Consider the following 18,957-nt stretch of genomic DNA (forward strand, 5'->3'; position numbering starts at 1 on the left):
TCAGGTGCAACAAATGACTGTATGTCCACCACAGATGGACGTTCTTCAGGCTGACCGGAATGATGTCAGAACATAAAACAACATTTTTGGACTTTTATTTCACATTTCAATGCCCTTGTAAGATAAATGTTGAGTCATTCAGACCCTGCCACACAGTTTATTTAAACAGTCGCTGTCATATCCTGGGCATAGAAGTTATTTGGATGGGTATGATACTAACAGGAAGAACATTCCTCATTGTAGGCAGGTAGAGAGGTATCATCTGGTAATGTGGACTGAATGTTCCATATTTTTATATTTTCCCTAAGTTCGGAGATCTCAAATTTTGCCAGTCTTTTTGAAAAGGCCTTATGGGCAAAAAAACACTCCATTCCAAACATATAATAAGACAAAAAATGGAGAAACAATTCAACAAATCCATAATAAATAAATAAATAAGATCACATGCAAATGTATGATAAAACAAAAACAAACAAAGACAAAAACGCAAGAAACCAAGACAATTTAGGCTACAGGGGGACTGTGTGTGTTTGGTTAGGTTTGGTTTGTTAGTTTGTTACCCAGCCTTAGCCCTTTATCAAAGTCCCATCCTCTTGGGGTTTCACAGGAAATTGTATATAAGAATAAAAGCTATTGCTAAATTCCAAAACATCCAGTAGCCAAAGCCTAGTAAGAGCAAACACATGCACTTAATTTTAAATTTTGACCTGCAAGATTTTGATCAAGGTCCACCCTACATAAATGCTCTTGTGCTCCCTCTTCTGTTTCGTCGTCACTGCATCTTGACGTGATTTCTGCCTGGGAAACAAGACCCAGGGAGTAACATTCATCCATCGATCAAGAGTCACATCCAAACCAAAATATGCAGTATAAACTCAGTGGTGTGATTGTGCATTCCCTTTACATCAAGGGATAAGGGTCTGTGGAATGGTCTGAGGAGACAAATGATGGATCCAGGCACAAAAAGGACTGGGACAGAGGAGGAGGAGGAGAAGAAGAAGAAGATGGGAGGGCTACACACCCACAGCGCTGCCGTTCACTTGTGTCTGAGGCCGAGGAGGGAGTGGGCTGCGGGGGAGTCCAGAGGGAGGAGGAGGATGAGGGGCCCGGGGAGCCTCTGCTGAGTTCCCCCTAACACTGATGTGCTCCCATCCTCCCTGGAAGTCAGAGACACATAGAAGACTGTCAGTACTTGAAAATGTTAAAAATAAATAAATAAATAAATACTTATGCATGTGTGCATCTGCAAGCATGAATTGTCAGAATTATCTACTAACTTAACGCTACTTAACTTGTGCACTAGAGGGCACTATAACAAGTCAACAATTACACAGGATATAGAGTTAATCTGTTGTCCAGAAACTATTAAAAACAGATAATTGAGCCTCACTGTTGCACAGGGTGACATATGTTATGTCACTGTGATATACATGAGCACTCTGAGTTAGTTCTTCTGCTGTAAAATACCCACTTTAGCGCCAAATGTGTATTAATCCTCCGCTGAAAAGAGTCCCAAACAAATACACTATTTACCACTATTTATTGTGTTTGCTAAAAACTATAGTGCCCAGATGATTTAGGATATTACTGACCTTTTCTTTAAAAAAAAAGTGCAACTATATTTATGAGATGGTTTTAAAGATTTCAAGTCTTGATGGCCAGTCTTCAGGTCTCACAGGAGAGACAAGGCAGAAATCATAGAGACTAACACTGTGCAGAAAAATGTATGCAAACAATGCAGCTGTTCCCTTATGATGATCGTTTATATGAATATTAAAAAATATATATATGTTTGTGTTTCTATATAATTATTCAATGTAAATTAGAAGGGTTATGCTTAGTCATCACAGACTCACCCCTATGCCATAGTCCCAGGACAGGCCTTTGGGTTGCATGGGTCCCAACCCCAGCCTGTGGCAGACAGCTCCAGGAGTCTCAGCAGGGAAGCTTGGAATGCTATCTGCTATGATCCACACCTGGAGAGAACAACAGCACTGAGCCATGTATGCTTTATTTTCAGATAAAGTTCACAAAACTTCCTTGTGACTTCCTGTCTTCTTGACAGAACGGAGGCTGTAGTAATACTGACCTGGTCCAGCGGTCCCACAGAAACCTTGGTGACGTTGTTAGAGATGAGCTCCCAGGCGGAGCCCTGAGGGTAGCTGGGGGTGAGGCCCTGTCTGTACCACAAGTTACCTGAATGAAGACAAAAATGCTTTATTAGACTGTAAACAGTTATCTCCAATTTTGAGGAGTCTAAAATAAAGTAAAAAAAAAAAAACTCACTGTTTTCATCCACAGCAAAGACGGAGGTCCTCCCAACTGACAGCTGTCTTAGAGTCTGCCGCGGTGGAGATGGGATGTGGTACCAGCATTCTCCTGTAGAGGGACAAGAGCGCTCGAGGTTTGGCTCTATTTGGTCTATTAATGACTGGCACATGTACTGAAACAGATATGAGATATATAACAGATATGACGCATTAAAACATCATGTGAGCTTCACATAATCAGCTGACCTGCAGGGTTTTGTGGGGAGACGGACCCTCTGTAGAACACGGCTCCGTCCTTGGCGATGGCCCACACCTGGTTGGCTCCGCCGATGGAGATGGACTTGAAGGGCTGGTCTGTTCCGACATGTAGCCAGGAGCTGCCCTGTGAGATCAAACACACTACAGTCAGAGAGAAGTGCTGACCCTAAGATCTCGAAATCTCTCTCGGTAAAGATCTTAGCACAACAGTCGGCATATTTCTCACCGCAGGATTTTGGGGGCTGACTCCCAGCCGGCACAGGACATCTCCTTTGTCGCTGAGGGCCCAGACAGGAATGTGCTCCATCTTGCTCTGCGCCAGGCATGGCATCAGAGATATGTCACTCAGATGGATGGGCGGGACCTGCTGCCATGGACCTCTCAGGGTGATCTTACACTTCCTGCATGTAAAATATGTGATTATTTAATGCTGAAGAAACCACAGAAATGTGTTAGAGTGTGTGTGTGTTTGATTACCTCGTCCACCTTCTGCGCCTAACAAAGTCTTTCATGGTTTTGTGGCCGTGAAATGTCCTGCGGGAGAGCGATAAGTCAGACAAGTGGAGCACGTCTCTTTCTTACAATGCTGAGCATCCTGAGAAATAATAGTAACGTACACGGGGAAGTCTGCAGCATACTGCCAGCCTTCTTTGTCTGTCCCTCCAGGGACGTTATAGTCCACGGCCCATTCTGACACCTGAAACACAGTTTGGTGGTGGAGAATGAGCTGGTGATGAAGCAAGAAAAGAAATGCGTGGTATGCAGGGGGAATTTTGACCTGACCCCACCTACCCAGGACCACTGAGGGGAGGGTGGGTGTGTGTTGGCTTTGGTGCACTCCTTCAGTCCGCTCTCATCACTCCACATCGGGCGGTCTGTAGGAAGTCCTCTGGAGCCAAAACAAAAAGTTTACATCTCAGAAGACAGTCCTGTCTTTTTAACAGGAACAACCAACGAGATGAAGATTAATTTCACTTAAGGTGGTGTAAAAGATGAAGCATCCTTACTTGTCTGTGTATCCTGTCATAGGGTTCCATCTTTGATTCTCATACACATGAACACTCCTGACATCAGTCTGCAGGTGCATCTGAACTGCATCCCCTGCAGTAAACACAAACATCAACACAAATGCAGTTATTGCAAATAAACAGTTATACAACTGAGTGTGCATACATGTCTCCAGAGCTGACAGCAGAGTCTTAAACCACGCTAAGCAAGTGCACACAAAATTACAAGCAGTTAGCAAGGAGACAAGCGTGAGAGGCGGTAATTCTCTCGTATGTGTCTTTGATATAACTCTGACATTTGAAGTGACCAGCTAATGTGTTAAAACTGCTCACTTTTTAAAGAGACAGCAGAGCTTCAGAAATTGTATCAGCAACATCCTTCTTGTTTACTTACTTTATAAAGAGGTAGTAGAGCTGTACATTTTATATTGATTGATTAAATGATTAATCGAGTCAACACTAGTAATAAAAACATGACAAACTGAGAAGAGAGTAGGCCACTGATACAAAGGCTAATATAAAAAAAACCTCATTAAGATTTCTTCTTATCAGCGTCAAGGAGGTGATGTGGGAAACACGTGGGTCGATGTCTACAGGGGCATGTTTACCCGAGGTGGGCTGTCGCCCATAGCGCCCACTGTAGACCCAGGCGGTGCCGTCCCACCCGATGCCCCACACCAGCCCCAGACTGTTAGACTCTACAAACCGCAGGTGACCCGGGACCTGCCGCCAGAACCTGCAGCACCACAGAGCAGAAGCACCCGGCGTTAGCCACACTGCTGTTAGGACACAGAGACAAAGTGCTGCCACAAGCAGTAGGAGAAAGATCAGCAGCACAAATAACACCGACTTCCCCAGGCAGAGCAGCATGTTAGCATGTTAGCGGCATGTTAAGTGACATGAAGCAGAATTAAGGCAATGTATTTGATGGAAGAAAAACAAATGAAACAGTCTGACTGCTCTTTGGTTTCAGTCTCACATGAGGTCGCAGGCCTGTGTGTGTGCAGCTGATTCTAGGGAGAAGGACGGCTCGTGGACCATGATGTCTCCCTTTGAAGTTGTGGACCACAGGGCCTGTGTGGACGGGGGACCTGCGATCCCTCGACACTCACAGCAACACTCAGATAACAGGGACAACTAAAGACACAGGACAGACCCAGACACAATGGGGATTGTGATCAGCATAGGACTTGAGAGACTTCATGTAAACACTTTGGTGTTTGCTACATGCTCTGTTTGATTAAGAAATATGTATTTTCCATGTTTCTGTGTAACTGTTACCCAGTCATTCATGTCCTTTTCAGTTTGTGCTGCCACTACCAGAGGCCACCGCTGTTTGGTCCTTTCTGCTGTGTACACAGCGAAGGCGTAGTGGCCGTCCCTGAGCACTGGAACCAGTGCCGTCACTTCATTTATACACACATGAAGGTACTGAAAAATAAATAAAATGCGCGCGGTAATTTAATTTTTGCTGCCATCTCTGAGAATTTAACTGACCTTGACAGCAAAACCAACCTTTTTCTCATCATACTGCGTGTAGTAGACAAAGAAAATGCTGTCCTTCCTGCCGTCAGACTTGGTGGACTGCTCGAGAGCAACACCCACATCAACCCAGCGATGAGGCTTCCAGTCTCTCCACCAACGCAACGCACCTTTACGCACCCACACCGACTACACATGTAGACACAGACACACAAGAAAAATGTGACCAGAGGGGAGATACAGTCTAATCAGTTATTACCAAAGAGCAAAGCAAAGCCAGTCTTACGTTGCTTCGCTCCAGCGGTTTCTTGCTGATCTCCTCTCTGTGCTCCTGCCGCTCCTGCTGTTCGCTCCAGGCCGCTGACTGGACTGGAGTCAGTGACAGGGAGCTGGTGAGAGGACCTGACAGAGAGGCGTACGAGCCAGACGTTTAGACAGACATACAACCATTGAGATGACGCGTAGTATATGGCTACACATGTAAAAGCCCAAACACATCACGGAGACACACAGTGTACATTCAGACAACACAGACAAATGACACATGTAAACCGACAATCAACTAAATGTGGCCCACATTTCTGTTTTTAAATGCATACACAAACCTCATAATCATGACGTACTGATTATCCATGTACCTGTGGGACTAAGCCAGCTGATTTGTGAAGTCGCGTCCACGTCACAGCCACCACCAGAGATCCAGGTCCACACTGGCCCGTCGTCCTCTCCAACACCCTGAGAGGTCTCCAGAGTCCCCAGGGCGTAGGTGGCAGCAACACTGCCACCATCCAATGGGAGCCCCGCCGCCTGTGCACTTCGAGCTGCTTCTGCCCCCTCCAGATCCACGTTCATCCAAGGGATGTCACGTCCTGCGGCCTCAGGTGTCGGTAGTATTGGCGCCGGGGACGGCTCGTCGCCTTCTTCTGAGATGGATGGCTGAGGTGTGGACATTTTGTCGCGGTCTGAGACCAGGCTGTTGATGAAGCTGTCGCTGGCAGGGATGAACGGTTTGGGAGCATTCTGTTGGGAGGCTGAGGGAGTGTCCTCTGTTTTCAAGGGAGGTGAAGGTGTGTCGCCCCCCCCTAAGGGGACCACAGAGGGGGCTGCTGCCTCCAGGACAGGGGTCTCGCTAGTGCTGTTTTGCGGGTCACTAGGACCCAACTCTGAGTCCGACTCGGAGCAGCTCAGAACTGAGCCCTGAGAGGCCTGAGTCAGCTGGCCACTAAACTCACCCTCATTCCTGTTACATAACAGATGCATATGGACAGAGAAGGGTGGGTGGGGGGGACATAAACAAGTTGGTTTAATTATTTTCATCACTTAAAGAAGAGTCAACGGGACATACAGACCTGGAGGGAGCAACCGCTTTAGTGTTGCCCCACTGGGCAGAAATAGGGATCCAACCGTTCCCGCTTGGTTCCGACGGAGTCACACCCATTCTGAAGTACAGGCCGCGGTCCTCACCTACTGCCCACACCTGATAGGACGAGAGAGAACAATGCAGAGCAAGAGGTACACACCCCATAAATCTGTGGTGACATACCATCTTTATTTATTGGATCATTAATTAAATTCACTGAGTAATCACGGGGAGGAAATTTGCTAACAACATATACATACCAATAAGATAAATGTGACAGAATCCTAATAAATGTCAAATAAAATCAGGCTTTAATTCACTCTTCAAAGATGTATCAGCGGCACCAATAGGACACAGGCAAGTGTTACTTTACAAGGCCATGTAGAGTAACAGAGGCACCTGCCACCTCACACAAGTCACATCCATAATTACAGCCCTGAAATATGAAATATGGGATATGATGACGACGGCTTGGCCAGCTTCTAATTAGGGAGTCTCCCATATGTCAGGCCAGTAGGGATATAGTCTGGGGATATATAAGGCTGGGCCTGAGGTGCTACTGCTGGGACATTGGCTGGAACGGCTGGTCGTACTCGTGTTACAGGACAGCAGTGGGGTAGGACTGGAGGCTAGAGGAAGAAGGGCTGGGGTGAGGTGGGTGTGGGGGTGTGGGGGGGCTGGTGCAACAAGGGTGAGAGACAGAAGGGGAGGAGGTGTGAGATGTGGGTTTGCAGTGCTAGCAAAGTCCACAGCAGTGAGATACAGAGCGAAGACTTTCTGCCCCTGACCCCAGCCCTGATCTGGCTGGTCTTGAAACCAGATCCAGAGTGGAGGGTAAAGTGAATCGGTCAGAGGGGAAGCAGCTGGAGTGCAGAGACCGGCTGAGGTGGAAACAGTCTACATTAAGGTTTAAAGGAATCAGAAAAAGCTGGAATGCTTATATCAAATTATGTTCTCAAAAATAACATTTAATTAGCAAAAGAATCTAATATATTTTTGACTTGTTTGTTTGTGTCTAATTGACATTTAAATGTCATCCAGTCAGGGTTTACTTTACTCTCCCTCAAAAGAACTTTTACATTGTTGAGCCTACTTCATATGCACAAAAGCACAGTTTCTGATATGAATATTATTATATTATGCAGCTGACTTCACTATAGTCCCATCGCCTTTGGAAATATACTTTAAAAGGGAAAATCAATAAAATGTGACAAGGCTTCCGTCAAAAAGCTGTGATTACGACACCATCAGCAGAAATCTTTTAACCTGGTCATTGAGTCCGACATCCACCATCATCATCTCCCCTCCGATGCTGATCCAGCCGGAGCCACAGGGGTTGTGGGAGTTCACGCCACGCCTGAACCACACCTGGAAACACACAAAAATGCAGGCACACATACGTTAAAACCCCAATGACCAGCAGCTTTTCAGAATTGTACACACGTGACGAGCTTTGATTCACCTTATAGTCTTTAGTGACCACCCAGACTACGCTAATTCCAACAGCCACATGAAGCGCCTCAACCTCGTTTCCAGGCGATTCCACCTCGACCCACGATGTGCCTGACAGCAGAAGAAAATGCCGTGTTTACAGATGTGACGCGAAGTTGAGACCTCAGTTCAGCAAGCTGTCACCGTTACTGTTTTAGTTATGTTTCGTAAAATCTAAAGATGACATTTAAACTTGAATTTTCATATTTGACTTTTGTAAAATTTAAAAAAAATGATTGCTGCCGTTAATCTCAACAAGACGAGAAGAAGAGACGCACAGGACAAATTCCGACAAAATCACACAAAAGACAGTTATTAAGAAATAATTAATTATAATTAGAGGGATGAATGTGAATAATGCTGAATGCTGACCAGTCGGGCTGTCCAGGCTGAGGCCAGTACGGACCAGCAGGTTCCCATCCCAGAGTAAAGCCCACAACAAGTCTCCAGGGCCAGCTGATATCTGAGCCACCTCCTTAGGCACTTCTACCTCCTCCCAAGTGGAGCCCTCTGGGACCCGAGGGTGGATGCCCTCCCTGAACCACACCTGCAGGGTAAAGATGAAGTCATAAAATTGAACTGAAATGATCCTTGGTTTAAAATCACATCTGTCACACAATATAAATTATATTTATAAATATAAAAATTATCAAACTATGTAATTTAAGCACCTTTTTTTGCTGTTTTTGTGTTCTAAAAAATTTAACTGCATAAAGTCAGGGGATTAATTGGCTTGTGCTGCCCTCTAGTGGCCAAATAAGTGAACCACACTTACAGTATGACAGCCTGTTGCCACAGTAACTTACTGTAATCCAAATTTGCAGCATTTGATCTAAAAACATTTAAGTCTTTGCATACAAAACTGTGCTTGTTTAAGAATTATTAAAGCAAGAGCAAGGTACATATTCAACTTTTTGTGAACTTTTATAGTGGTAACATTTTTGATTTGTTTATTGGTTTTTAATAAACATCAGGGTTGCAAATTCTCACAGTCACAATGGAGCACGTAATCCTTCACCTTATCTTTAAAAAAAAGGGAACGAAAACGACTGTTAGACCAGCACACTGACCTGTCCTTGTTGGGACACGCTCCAGAGGTATGGATACCTTCCAGACTGGTCACTCATCTCCCAACCACCACAGCTTATGTCACACAGTGGCAGTGGGGGCTTCTTGGGATTGTCCAGGGGGATCTGCAGGAAGACAGTGACTTTGATTTGAATCGTCAGACGGACCCATACTCAACTTTTCTACACGAACAGTATTTGACTCTGAGAATGATGCAAATGTCAAGTATAACCAGGGAGTTCAAACCTTCGCCCACGTGCCCTGTGCTATGTATCTCCTGTAACGGATCCATCGCCTGCGACGAACACAAGAGTTCCACTTCTTGTCCGGGGAGAAGTTGGCCGGGAAATCGACTGCATACTCCCAGCCCTGAAGTGTTTGACAAGGCATTTCATATTTCATTCATCAAAATGAGAATCGTAACACGCAAGAAATAAAGCACAGAACTTAATTAAAAGGACTATGTGTGTGTTGATGTGTTGTTGCTTACCCCAGTCTGGCTGGGTTCTCCACAGCTCTGATCCACATACCAGTCCCCCTCCCACTCCCAGCTGCGTGAAGGCAGCTCAAAGCTGTGGAGCGGTTGAGGTTTCATCCCGGTCACATCACTCCACGGCCAGCGGTCGGTGGGCAGCAGTGTGTCAGTGAAGCTATCCACCGGGTTCCACCTCTGAAAACACGCACACACACACACTCATCACCTCAGCACTGAAGACGTTCCGCGTTCGTACCGTAAGTGCAACAACGCGCAGCGTAGGCCGACCTGGTTTTCGTACGTCTCCTCCCTGTAGCGGATGGGCGTCTCACTGGGCACTATGTTGAGGTAAACATGGTGGTCACAGCCGATGCCCCAGCAGCGGCCCTTCCCTGCAGAGACACGCTTCAGCTCCAGCAGCATATCGTCTGCCCGCTCCCACCGCTGGCCTGCTGTGGAGAGGCTGTACACCCTGCCATACACGTCCACGGCCCACAGCAGCGTGATGGGCATGATGGTCCCTGAGCAGAGACAGCAACACAGCACTCACCTTTCAAAGCAGGCTGGTATGTGATTCTTCTTCTACTTTGGCTTTATTGTTCAGATAACCTGAAGAGGACTAAAGACTGCATTTGCATATAGATTCACCTTCATATAGTTACACCATAAGAAAATATATGTGATGAGATGCGTCAGTGCATACATGGTTCTATTTTTAGGGGCCGTTTTACTTTATTCAATTCGAATGTAAATATTTGAATATTTCTAGAAATATTTTTGTTTATTTTTGTAATTCTGCATACAAACTCCAACTTTATTCTGACTTGATTCTTTTAAACTTAGCCTTAAAATAAACTTCTTACTTTTTTCACAAACTCGTGGGATTAACTTTTTAAAATATTTCCCGACTGACCACTAAAACACGGTTTTAATTTGAAAATTCTGACCGGAAGTCTTGTTTTTATTTTGCATGTCCAACTTGACACTTGCTTTATCGACTGATACTAATCCGCTGAGATATTGACTGTGCGTCGGACAGGCCGCTACCCTGTTCACTTTAAACAAATGTACAGCTATGAGATACTTCAACTTTATACTCAAATTCATATACACGGAAACGCTGTAAAGAGAAAATAACCCGGACTAAATTTAGCCTACGGCACTAGATAGTTATTGCAAGACTGCAATTCCCTAGAATAAACTTAATGCAATTTACAGCCTTTTTCCACCTCGCACACAAACAGGAGCTGCAGTAGATCCAGGATGAAACAAACAGCAGCCTACCTGAATGTCGGTATCCGATCCGCGGTTGTCAAGGGAATATCAACAGACCTGTCATGACATCAAGACCAACAGCCGATACCTTCCGTCTCCGAGGCCCATGCTAGGACACATTCAACACGTTAAAAACACACGTTCGTTCACAGCAGCAGGAGTGAATATGCGCGCTGTGCAGCGTAACAACACACACAGCTGATATGGATGCCGCAAAGTCGGCAATAAGCTGTTTACATCTCCAGGGTGCAGGCAGCAGAGCAGTGGGGCAAACCCGCAGAAAGACTCACAAACACACGGCCTGTTGCTCCGTCATGAGCCGCACTTCTGCAGAGGACAAGTGAAATCAGTCGTGCACATTCCGGCAGCAGCATTTAACACACATTTTGGTCCAGAGGAATGCTCCGTCCAACTCCAGAGCCCACAACAGGAAATGGAGGAAGTGTCGCTCTGATTGGTTGAAACACTGCAGGAGTGCAGGACGGGATTGTCCTATTGGTCTAGCACTGGAGACGCTTTTTTTCGCCCCCTGACGGCCGCGGTTGATTGACGCGCATATTTCAATAATTTATTCAGCGCCAAATGAATTATTGACGCGCAAGGTTCGGTTTTACTTGTTTGGCTATGGTATATTTAAAGCAAAAAAGCCGCTGTGCTCTGTATCCATAACACCAAGAGCACACAGCCTGACAAGAGATGATCCTGATGAAGGGAAAGTGCCGGAGTAGTGAGCATTAAAGCCAGCTTTCCTAAAGAACATTGCGTAGGGTAAATAATATGATGCTGCCTTCAGGGTACATCGGACAGCTCCTTTATCCCAGGGGTCTCAGGTTCAGCACATTGGACAGAGGTGGCTGTGGTACAAGTTCATATAAATGATTCACCTGAGCTGCAGACCAGGTGTGGCCTACCTCCATGTGCCATGATGAACCCTGCAGCTTTTCTTTGCAGCCAGAAGCTCAGCAGGTCCATCCAACTTGTTTGAGTCCTGGTCTCAAAATGTTAAAAAGCACACATTAAATGACATATTATTATATATAAGATTACCAGATCATATTATTGATATTTGCATTGCATTCTAAATACATATAAGATCAGACACTGATGTTGGATGAAAGGGCCTGGCTCACAATCTCTGTTCCAACTCATCCAAAAGGTATTCGGTGGGTTTTAAGGTCAGGGCTCTGTGTAGGCCAGTCAGGTTCTTCCACACCAAACTCAAAGCTGGAAGCATAGCATTTTCCAAAATGTCTTGGTGTGCTGAAGCATTAAGATTTCCCTTCACTGAAAGAAAGGGGCCGAGCCCAAACCCCTGAAAAACAGCCTCATACCACACCTGAATTCAATGGCAAAGAGGTGTGTCCCAATAGTTTTGTCTATATATCATAAAAATGAGGGGTCAGTTTGTATTCATGTGTGAAATATGAGATAATCTGACCTCTTTGGGCCTCAGATAGTTATTTAAATGACTCCATCTGAGAAGTTCAGGGGATAAATGTCTCCGTGGGTGAAGTTAAGAACAAGGTCAACAAAGCCAGAAAACAATAAACATAAACGTTTCAAGATTATTTTAATTTTTTATATACTGCCGACAAGATAGTTAGTGATTAGTTATGTGATATTTGAAACTGAAATATTGATAAGTTGATATGTTAATTATACACATATGTTAATATCATATAAATAATGATGTGAAGATGTGCAGTTAGAGCTCTGACCTGTCAGATAAATGTTTGTCCGGTACTTAAGGAAATCTTCTTACTTTCAACGACCGTCCATGGACAGTCTTGAAACTTTCCTACCGCTTAACGTGACTTTTCATATCAGTTAAGTTTTCACTTCTCCACAGATCTGCTGTGATCTGGAAGACTGTAGATAATCAAAGTCACACGAGCAGGAGCTTCTGAAATTAAACACAAGAGAAAAAAAAAAGTGGCTCCATATTTCCTGTCATAATTAAATATAGTTTTTATTCTTCATTTTAACATACAATTATGCCCTGAGCTTATGAGTAAAACTAAAATATTTATTATATTTACGTGTCTGATATTGATTTTTTCCCCCCATATTTAAAAAATATATATCGTCATGTATTCATCCTAAATCTGATAGCTTCTCCTCTTGATTGAATCAGAAGATGTGAAGCAAATATTATGCGACATGTATGGTGGCCCACTCACAATCAGGACAGCAAATATGTACGTTATTACGTCAACAAGCTCGTCCTCCACACACGGATTCTGCTTTTTGTGAGCATTCAACGGACCGCAGCATACAGAAAGGTCTACCATTAAAAAGAGCCGTGTGTGTTTGACATAAAGCCGCCGGCTCTGCGGTGCTCTGCATGCAGCACTTGCACTACAGCCTCTTTCTTTATATCGTGAACTGTCGCTTTAAGAAGCCTTTCGGTGCGCAGAGGCTCAACAGCAGCTCATCACATGATGCTTCTCTTGTGACAACCCAGACAGAAAGGAAAAGCCTTTCTGACTTCCAGTTGAGTTACACAAGGCGCTGCGATGACAGATTACTGTTGTTTTGGTACCAAAGGACCAACTGCCGGGAGGGAAATGGAGTTAAGTTAACCATTACCAGACCAACTCAGACCATTCCTGTATTTAAAACGGACGTTTGGTAAAGATTTGAGGTTGTTGCGCCGACGGGGACAAAGTTGGCGCATGGAGAGGGTCGAAGTTTCATTTTGGCGCAGCGTCTTTTCTTTGTTTTCTTTGTTTTTTGTCGCCACCGCGAGTCAACAAACGTCGCGCGGGTTGTCGATCAGCTGAAGACAAGTAGCCGGACTTCAGTTTTGAGCCTTTCTGTTGCCGACTTTATCAACTTAAGGACAGAGAACCGGACAACTTGAGGACGCATTACGTCGGGTGAGATGGTGGACAGCAAGCCTCTTCTTCAGGACAGACCTCCCGCCTACAACACCGTCCCCGGGGCTTATGAGTACGCCCCGCAGCAGAACAGCTATGGGGCCATACCCCCGCCGGCCCCGCCGCCCTACGCGTACCCCGACGGCCAAGGCAAGTAGCCCCGCGTTTACGTCGCACAGGTTTAACAGAGCCAGAAAGTGTCCAGACGGGATGAGAGGTCTCACTCGTGCCCACTTCCGTCTTCGTTTTAAGATTACCGGTCGGTAATTGTTTCGGCTCTGGGAACGTCATTAAGTCGAAGAGGCCACATTTTGAACCGCATTATCCGAGAACTTGAAGTTAGTTACAGATAACAGTGAAAGAGATTACTTTCGTTGATCAGGTGCTCCCGTGCGGCGCATGCGCAGTATGACAGCAGCGATGTGTTATTCATACTGACCTTTTTCTCTTAATGCATAAATTAGAAAATCTTTTTTAAAGGTAAAGTGCACCACGAGTGCTCAGCAAACCATAAATACGCATTCAAGTTGAAAGTGTGATGATTTGAAATAAATCACCCGGTCTGTGTTTTTTTACAGGAAGCAACAGAAGGTGAAATAATGTTAATGCTGAAGTTTTTGGTGCAGGGGGGCCTGCAGCAGCGTGTAGAATACGGTAGCGCACTACTGTCCTCGCACGGTATATATGCACTTTATGTGAAGGATGACTGACTGTCGACAAGCTGCGATGAGTACAGAAAGGAAGAATGCAGTCTTAAAATAAAGTCTAATTTCTCGCAGTCTAATTGCCTTTTGACTCAACCACGTGGGCTGTTGCTGTAGCTGTGTGTGCAGCTCTGTGTCACAGGCAGGTATCCTTATCTGTCAGAATTAAAGGTGTTGGTAAACACTTCTGAGAAGTGTGATTATGGTATCAAAGTTCACCTTGTTACACAAATACCTCTGCACATGTAGGCAGGTGGTCGAAGGAAAAAAGAAAAAAACAAAATCAATATGGCCTGAGAGCGAAATGAACCAGTAAAGTCTCTTTTCTTCATCAGCCAGCTTTTATTTATAGCAACTTGATTCTAAGTTGTGTCTTTTGAGGGCTAATGAAAGGCAGGGCTGATGTTTGTACCTTCCTTTTAACTATAAATCAGTCTCATTGCCCCTGTAAATCAGGCTACAGTGAATGTCTACACAAAGTACTTCCTCACAAAGTCTGTATAACCAGACACTTGCTTTGTTTTTTCTTAAAATTTCAGTTTACTTCATACTGGTCTAAAGCTCAGATATCCGCAGTTTCATTTCCTTTTATGGTGTTGGTGTTTTAATAAGTTTATTATCTTGTTGCTCTGTTACCGTCTCACTTGACAACAGTGTCAACAGTGATAAGTGCAGGATCTGATAGTGAATATGTGTCACTGAGTTTACGGGGCCAAATGTCAAAATGCTGTGCTCGTTTTTGTAATTATTAATTATGTGACATGTACACCATCTCTTTCTGTTGCCCACAGGATTCCCATCAGCCCAGATGGCCCCTGCCGTATCCCAGCAGCCCTATGCTGCTACCTACACCATCGTCCAACCGTCTGTAGTGGTGGTGGGAGGCTGCCCTGCCTGCAGGTGAGGACACACATGAGGTCTGCTATGATCATATGATGCCTACGTGTCCTACATACACCAGGACGCTGATAAACGTTTCTGCTTTATACATTAAGTGAAAATAATGAGCCCGTTTCTGAGCACGGTTTCATCAAATCATCACTTTGTGTTTTCGTTTTTGTATTTTCTGTCCTCTGCACGTGTGTTTTTAGCATTCCTGCGTGCACGTTGTCAGGCGGACATGACTTTCAGTTTTAGGAGAAGATGGCTTTATGTTGGTTTCACTGTGCCTGAGGCAACATCCTGTCAGTCATATGATTTCAGCCTCAGACATGTGACAGGCCACACAGGGGCCCAAAGGTTGCTACAGGACACAATTCACAGGAGCAGCAAATGGAAATCGGACGTTGGTTGGCTTCGACTAATCAAGTGTTCCGCGTCTGTTCCGTGAACTGAAGGGGTCTGCTTGTGTGGCGTTTAATTTCACAGCAGTGCTTGCGGGATTGTGTCACGAGTTGAACGAACCCCCCTGCAAGTTCAGCTCTGTGGTTTCTATTGAACCCAAAGCTTGTGTGGTTATTTGTGTTCTTGCTAAGTAATCATCATGACTGGCAGTCTGTGAAACTTACTGTGTTATGAAATTATAGATTTACAAAAAGGGGAACAACTCAATTTAAAATAAGGTTAACTGTTGACTGACTCCACTTGCTAAGTAGTAAGTTAGAGTGCAGCGAAGGCCTGCTTGTTTTCTGTGCCTACGGAGCACACAGCAGCACTGACACTGTTCTACTTTCCTTTTATTATCTTTCTCTTTTTTTGCTCTACAAAGCACTTTGTATTAACCCCATATTAAGTGTCCTAGACATGCCACTTCCTGACACTAGCAGCAGACACTGACACCAGTGCGTCATCTACGTCTACAGTATGTGAAACTTTCAGAAGTGCTAAAACAGTCCGGCACAGTTTTAGTCAGGATTTGCATGTTTCCTCAATTGATAACAGCCACAGTAGTTCCTGGCACCAGTGTAGAAATATGTTGTGTAAATGTGTGTGTACATGGCACATTGAGCAGTGTGGTGCCACTCTGGACCATACAGTGATTGCACACAAATTCCATATTAAGTAAGCTTTGTTTTTAGGAGTCAGAGTAATTTTAATTAGGCTAAACCCAGTTCATTGCTGCAGCAGAATCCGATATTATCAGTGCGATTTGGTCCCATTTCTCAAGATTATTTCTATTTCATTTAAACCCCCCAAAAATCTACTGATATATGACACTAATAACATTAGCATCAAGTGCTTTCCAAAGTAGTTTTACATTTCCCATCTCTTTCGGGATCTTGGTGGATACATTTCATCTGTTTATTCCTCCTCCGGCAGGTTTAGTGGCCGTGCTGGTCGTTGTGGTGCGGTCATGAGACCACGGTTAGCACTTTGTTCATCGTGACTCTGGATTTTAAAACCGCCGCAAGACACGGCCTTCAAGACTTCCCCTTCAAAACAAGTTGCTTCATGTTCTGACAAAAAAAAATAAATAAATTCTAGATCGTACTTGTTTTGTTCTAAAGGATCTTGCAACTTTATACAAGAAAACTAAGAGGCATCATCAGCCAAATGCTTAGCAAACTTCACATGCCGCACACAGAAAAAGTACAGATATCGTAAAAGGTTGGATGCAGATGTTTCTCTCCTTTCACTGGTCTCTGCTCCTGTGGAGGAAAGCGCCACGTCTCCATGAACTCGAGCTAAGCAGCGTCTCCTTGATGGTTGTTTACTGTGAAATGTCAATACATGGCTCAGACTGGAGATAATAACTGAATTCAGCCAAGTGCCTGTGACACTGCTCAGACCTCAGAGAAACATTTGACCCGGGGTGACTGGGACGCAGTCTTAAAGAAGGGCAGGACATTGTTTGTAAAATAATAATAATAATAATGATAAGGCTCAAGTTTAAGCCCTGAATCTCTGCAACAGTAACCTGTATATTATTAGCAGTTACACTGTTTATTTAGTATAATAAAATAATTGAAGAAACAACTCTGATATTAAACTGGATCAACGAATAGCTAGTATTTGTAATTCCAAGTGGCCCGCAGCCATGGACACTTTGTGAGACAACAGGCCCCTGGACACAGACATGTAAAGGACTCTGTTGTGGTTTACTTGTCATTTGTTTTGTGTCTCTTCGTCGTTGTTTGACTTTCCATCAAAAAAACGTCAGCAGTCACTTCATACAGAGGTTCTGGTCCAGGGGCCCTGTGCCCCATTTTTGTGATTTAAATGCTGCACTGGACTGCACTTCCTGTTCGGCGTGTGTACTAAAGCTTTCTGTTTTATCACGTGCGTTGCAGAGTTGGTGTCCTGGAGGATGACTTCACTTGCCTTGGGATCCTGTGTGCCATCTTCTTCTTCCCCCTGGGGCTCCTCTTCTGCTTCGCGCTGCGTCAGAGAAGGTGTCCCAACTGTGGCGCCACCTTCGGCTAGAAGGACCAAACCGCGGCTCACGGAGTCGCTCATGCTCCCATGTACACACACACACACACAAACACACACGCATAATCCAGCATTTTCATGTCTTTTTGTTTTATCTTTTCTTAATATTGCGCATATTGCTGTTGCCATTACGTTATGTACGACAAATGATCAAGATGATATCACCTTGAATTATCGATGTGAGTTTTTAATTAGAGGCACGTGTAGAAACCTGTTGTCATCTGCTAGTTGAGGAAGTATTCTATCACATGTGAGCGTCCAGATGTTGTCGGTGCCTTCACTACATGCTGAGTGATCGTCAGAGATTCCATCAGTCATGACGTCTTCTGTAGATTTAGCTCAGTTATCTGCGCAGATTCCTTTATGTTTCTACAAGCCACGATTAGGCACATGCCTGAGTTTTGTTTTCTTTCTTTTCTTTTGTCTTTGCTGGCATCCTGCATACGTATTTTTTTTTTTGGTTAACATTGTGCTTAGTAATATTGTACCCACAGTATCCATGTAGATCACTGATGTATTAGCTTCTTCTGGAGATGCGAACCCCTTATTGGCTCAGTGTGTCACATGGAATAGCACGTAAGGAAAAAAAAAAAAAAAAAAAAATTAAGATTTAAAGCACGAGTCGAGATCCTTGGACATGAACTGTCCCAGCTGGAACAATGGACTTGCACCAGACAGACAGGCTGCACCGTTTTGTCTGTTTTTGTTGATATTATTTCTTGGGGCCATATTTGCACTGACCGTTTGTCTGATGATTATTCTACTGGGTTGTGCTTTTCCAGGGCCAATGCAGACCTCAGGTATATACAATCTGAAATGCCCTTGACTTTACAACCTCAATCACTGTTCGACTTCGGACTTCTACCTACTCCAAAAGGACTCTTTGTGTCAAAAGCGCCGACTCCTCCTTTAAATGTGAGGAGTTCCACGTCGAGGAAGCATGCTGCGAGTAAAAGCTGAAGAAATCTCTCAGTAGTGTGTATAATCTCTGGATTTTTATCTTAGTACTCTGTGACAAGTCAACCTGCCCCGGTCCTCCCAACCAGACAATCAATTGAGAATGTCTGTCCTTATATGTGCGGTATCTTAATGTCTATGTCTTCCATCACAGCGAGATGTTATATAACTGTCCATGGCAGAAGAGACAGAGATATAACTGGGTGGGAGGGATTTAAAAAAAATATTCTTGCTTTAGTAAACACACTACGCATGCTCTTATGATTAAGGTTCTTACTTTTTATATAGGAGTTACTGTAATTAAAAATGAATGCTACTTACTTGATTTTTTTTTTTCATCTTTTGCAAATGCATGAACA

The 18,957-nt window shown here is 44.4% G+C and overlaps 2 protein-coding genes across 2 annotated transcripts; one reads left to right on the forward strand and one right to left on the reverse strand.

Moving 5' to 3' along the window:
- Positions 1-73: 73 nt before the first annotated feature.
- On the reverse strand, positions 74-11,193 carry tecpr1b (tectonin beta-propeller repeat containing 1b). The gene is made up of 26 exons (XM_046414954.1): positions 10,977-11,193; positions 10,696-10,795; positions 9,700-9,932; positions 9,427-9,606; positions 9,183-9,305; positions 8,939-9,061; positions 8,241-8,415; positions 7,840-7,940; positions 7,644-7,745; positions 6,367-6,494; positions 5,656-6,257; positions 5,304-5,419; positions 5,051-5,206; positions 4,817-4,966; positions 4,515-4,672; positions 4,144-4,271; positions 3,536-3,629; positions 3,321-3,417; positions 3,146-3,225; positions 3,006-3,062; positions 2,755-2,929; positions 2,517-2,652; positions 2,287-2,379; positions 2,090-2,196; positions 1,857-1,976; positions 74-1,157 (listed from the first exon to the last, which is right to left on the reverse strand). The coding sequence occupies exons 3-26, from the start codon at positions 9,922-9,924 to the stop codon at positions 1,014-1,016; spliced, it is 3,570 nt and encodes a 1,189-aa protein (XP_046270910.1). The 5' UTR covers positions 9,925-9,932; positions 10,696-10,795; positions 10,977-11,193; the 3' UTR covers positions 74-1,013.
- Positions 11,194-13,120: 1,927 nt separating this feature from the next.
- Positions 13,121-18,921, forward strand: bri3 (brain protein I3). The gene is made up of 3 exons (XM_046414958.1): positions 13,121-13,715; positions 15,061-15,169; positions 17,500-18,921. Exons 1-3 carry the CDS (start codon positions 13,571-13,573, stop codon positions 17,630-17,632), a joined length of 387 nt encoding a protein of 128 aa, XP_046270914.1. The 5' UTR covers positions 13,121-13,570; the 3' UTR covers positions 17,633-18,921.
- Positions 18,922-18,957: the final 36 nt, after the last annotated feature.

The sequence above is a fragment of the Scatophagus argus genome, chromosome 16 (genome assembly GCF_020382885.2).
Source record: "Scatophagus argus isolate fScaArg1 chromosome 16, fScaArg1.pri, whole genome shotgun sequence".
In the NCBI taxonomy this organism is placed as follows: Eukaryota; Metazoa; Chordata; class Actinopteri; family Scatophagidae; genus Scatophagus; species Scatophagus argus.

What these genes read in the sequence shown, in the direction of transcription:
- bri3 (XM_046414958.1), top strand. Translation starts at nt 13,571, where the DNA reads ATGGTGGACAGCAAGCCTCTTCTTCAGGACAGACCTCCCGCCTACAAC. An exon ending in CGCGTACCCCGACGGCCAAG is followed by an intron (nt 13,716 to 15,060) that starts GCAAGTAGCCCC and finishes TGTTGCCCACAG; the next exon opens with GATTCCCATCAGCCCAGATG. An exon ending in GGAGGCTGCCCTGCCTGCAG is followed by an intron (nt 15,170 to 17,499) that starts GTGAGGACACAC and finishes CGTGCGTTGCAG; the next exon opens with AGTTGGTGTCCTGGAGGATG.
- tecpr1b (XM_046414954.1), bottom strand. Translation starts at nt 9,924, where the DNA reads ATGCCCATCACGCTGCTGTGGGCCGTGGACGTGTATGGCAGGGTGTAC. An exon ending in CAGCTGGCTTAGTCCCACAG is followed by an intron (nt 5,420 to 5,655) that starts GTACATGGATAA and finishes CCTCTCTGTCAG; the next exon opens with GTCCTCTCACCAGCTCCCTG. An exon ending in TATGCTGCAGACTTCCCCGT is followed by an intron (nt 3,063 to 3,145) that starts GTACGTTACTAT and finishes GCTCTCCCGCAG; the next exon opens with GACATTTCACGGCCACAAAA.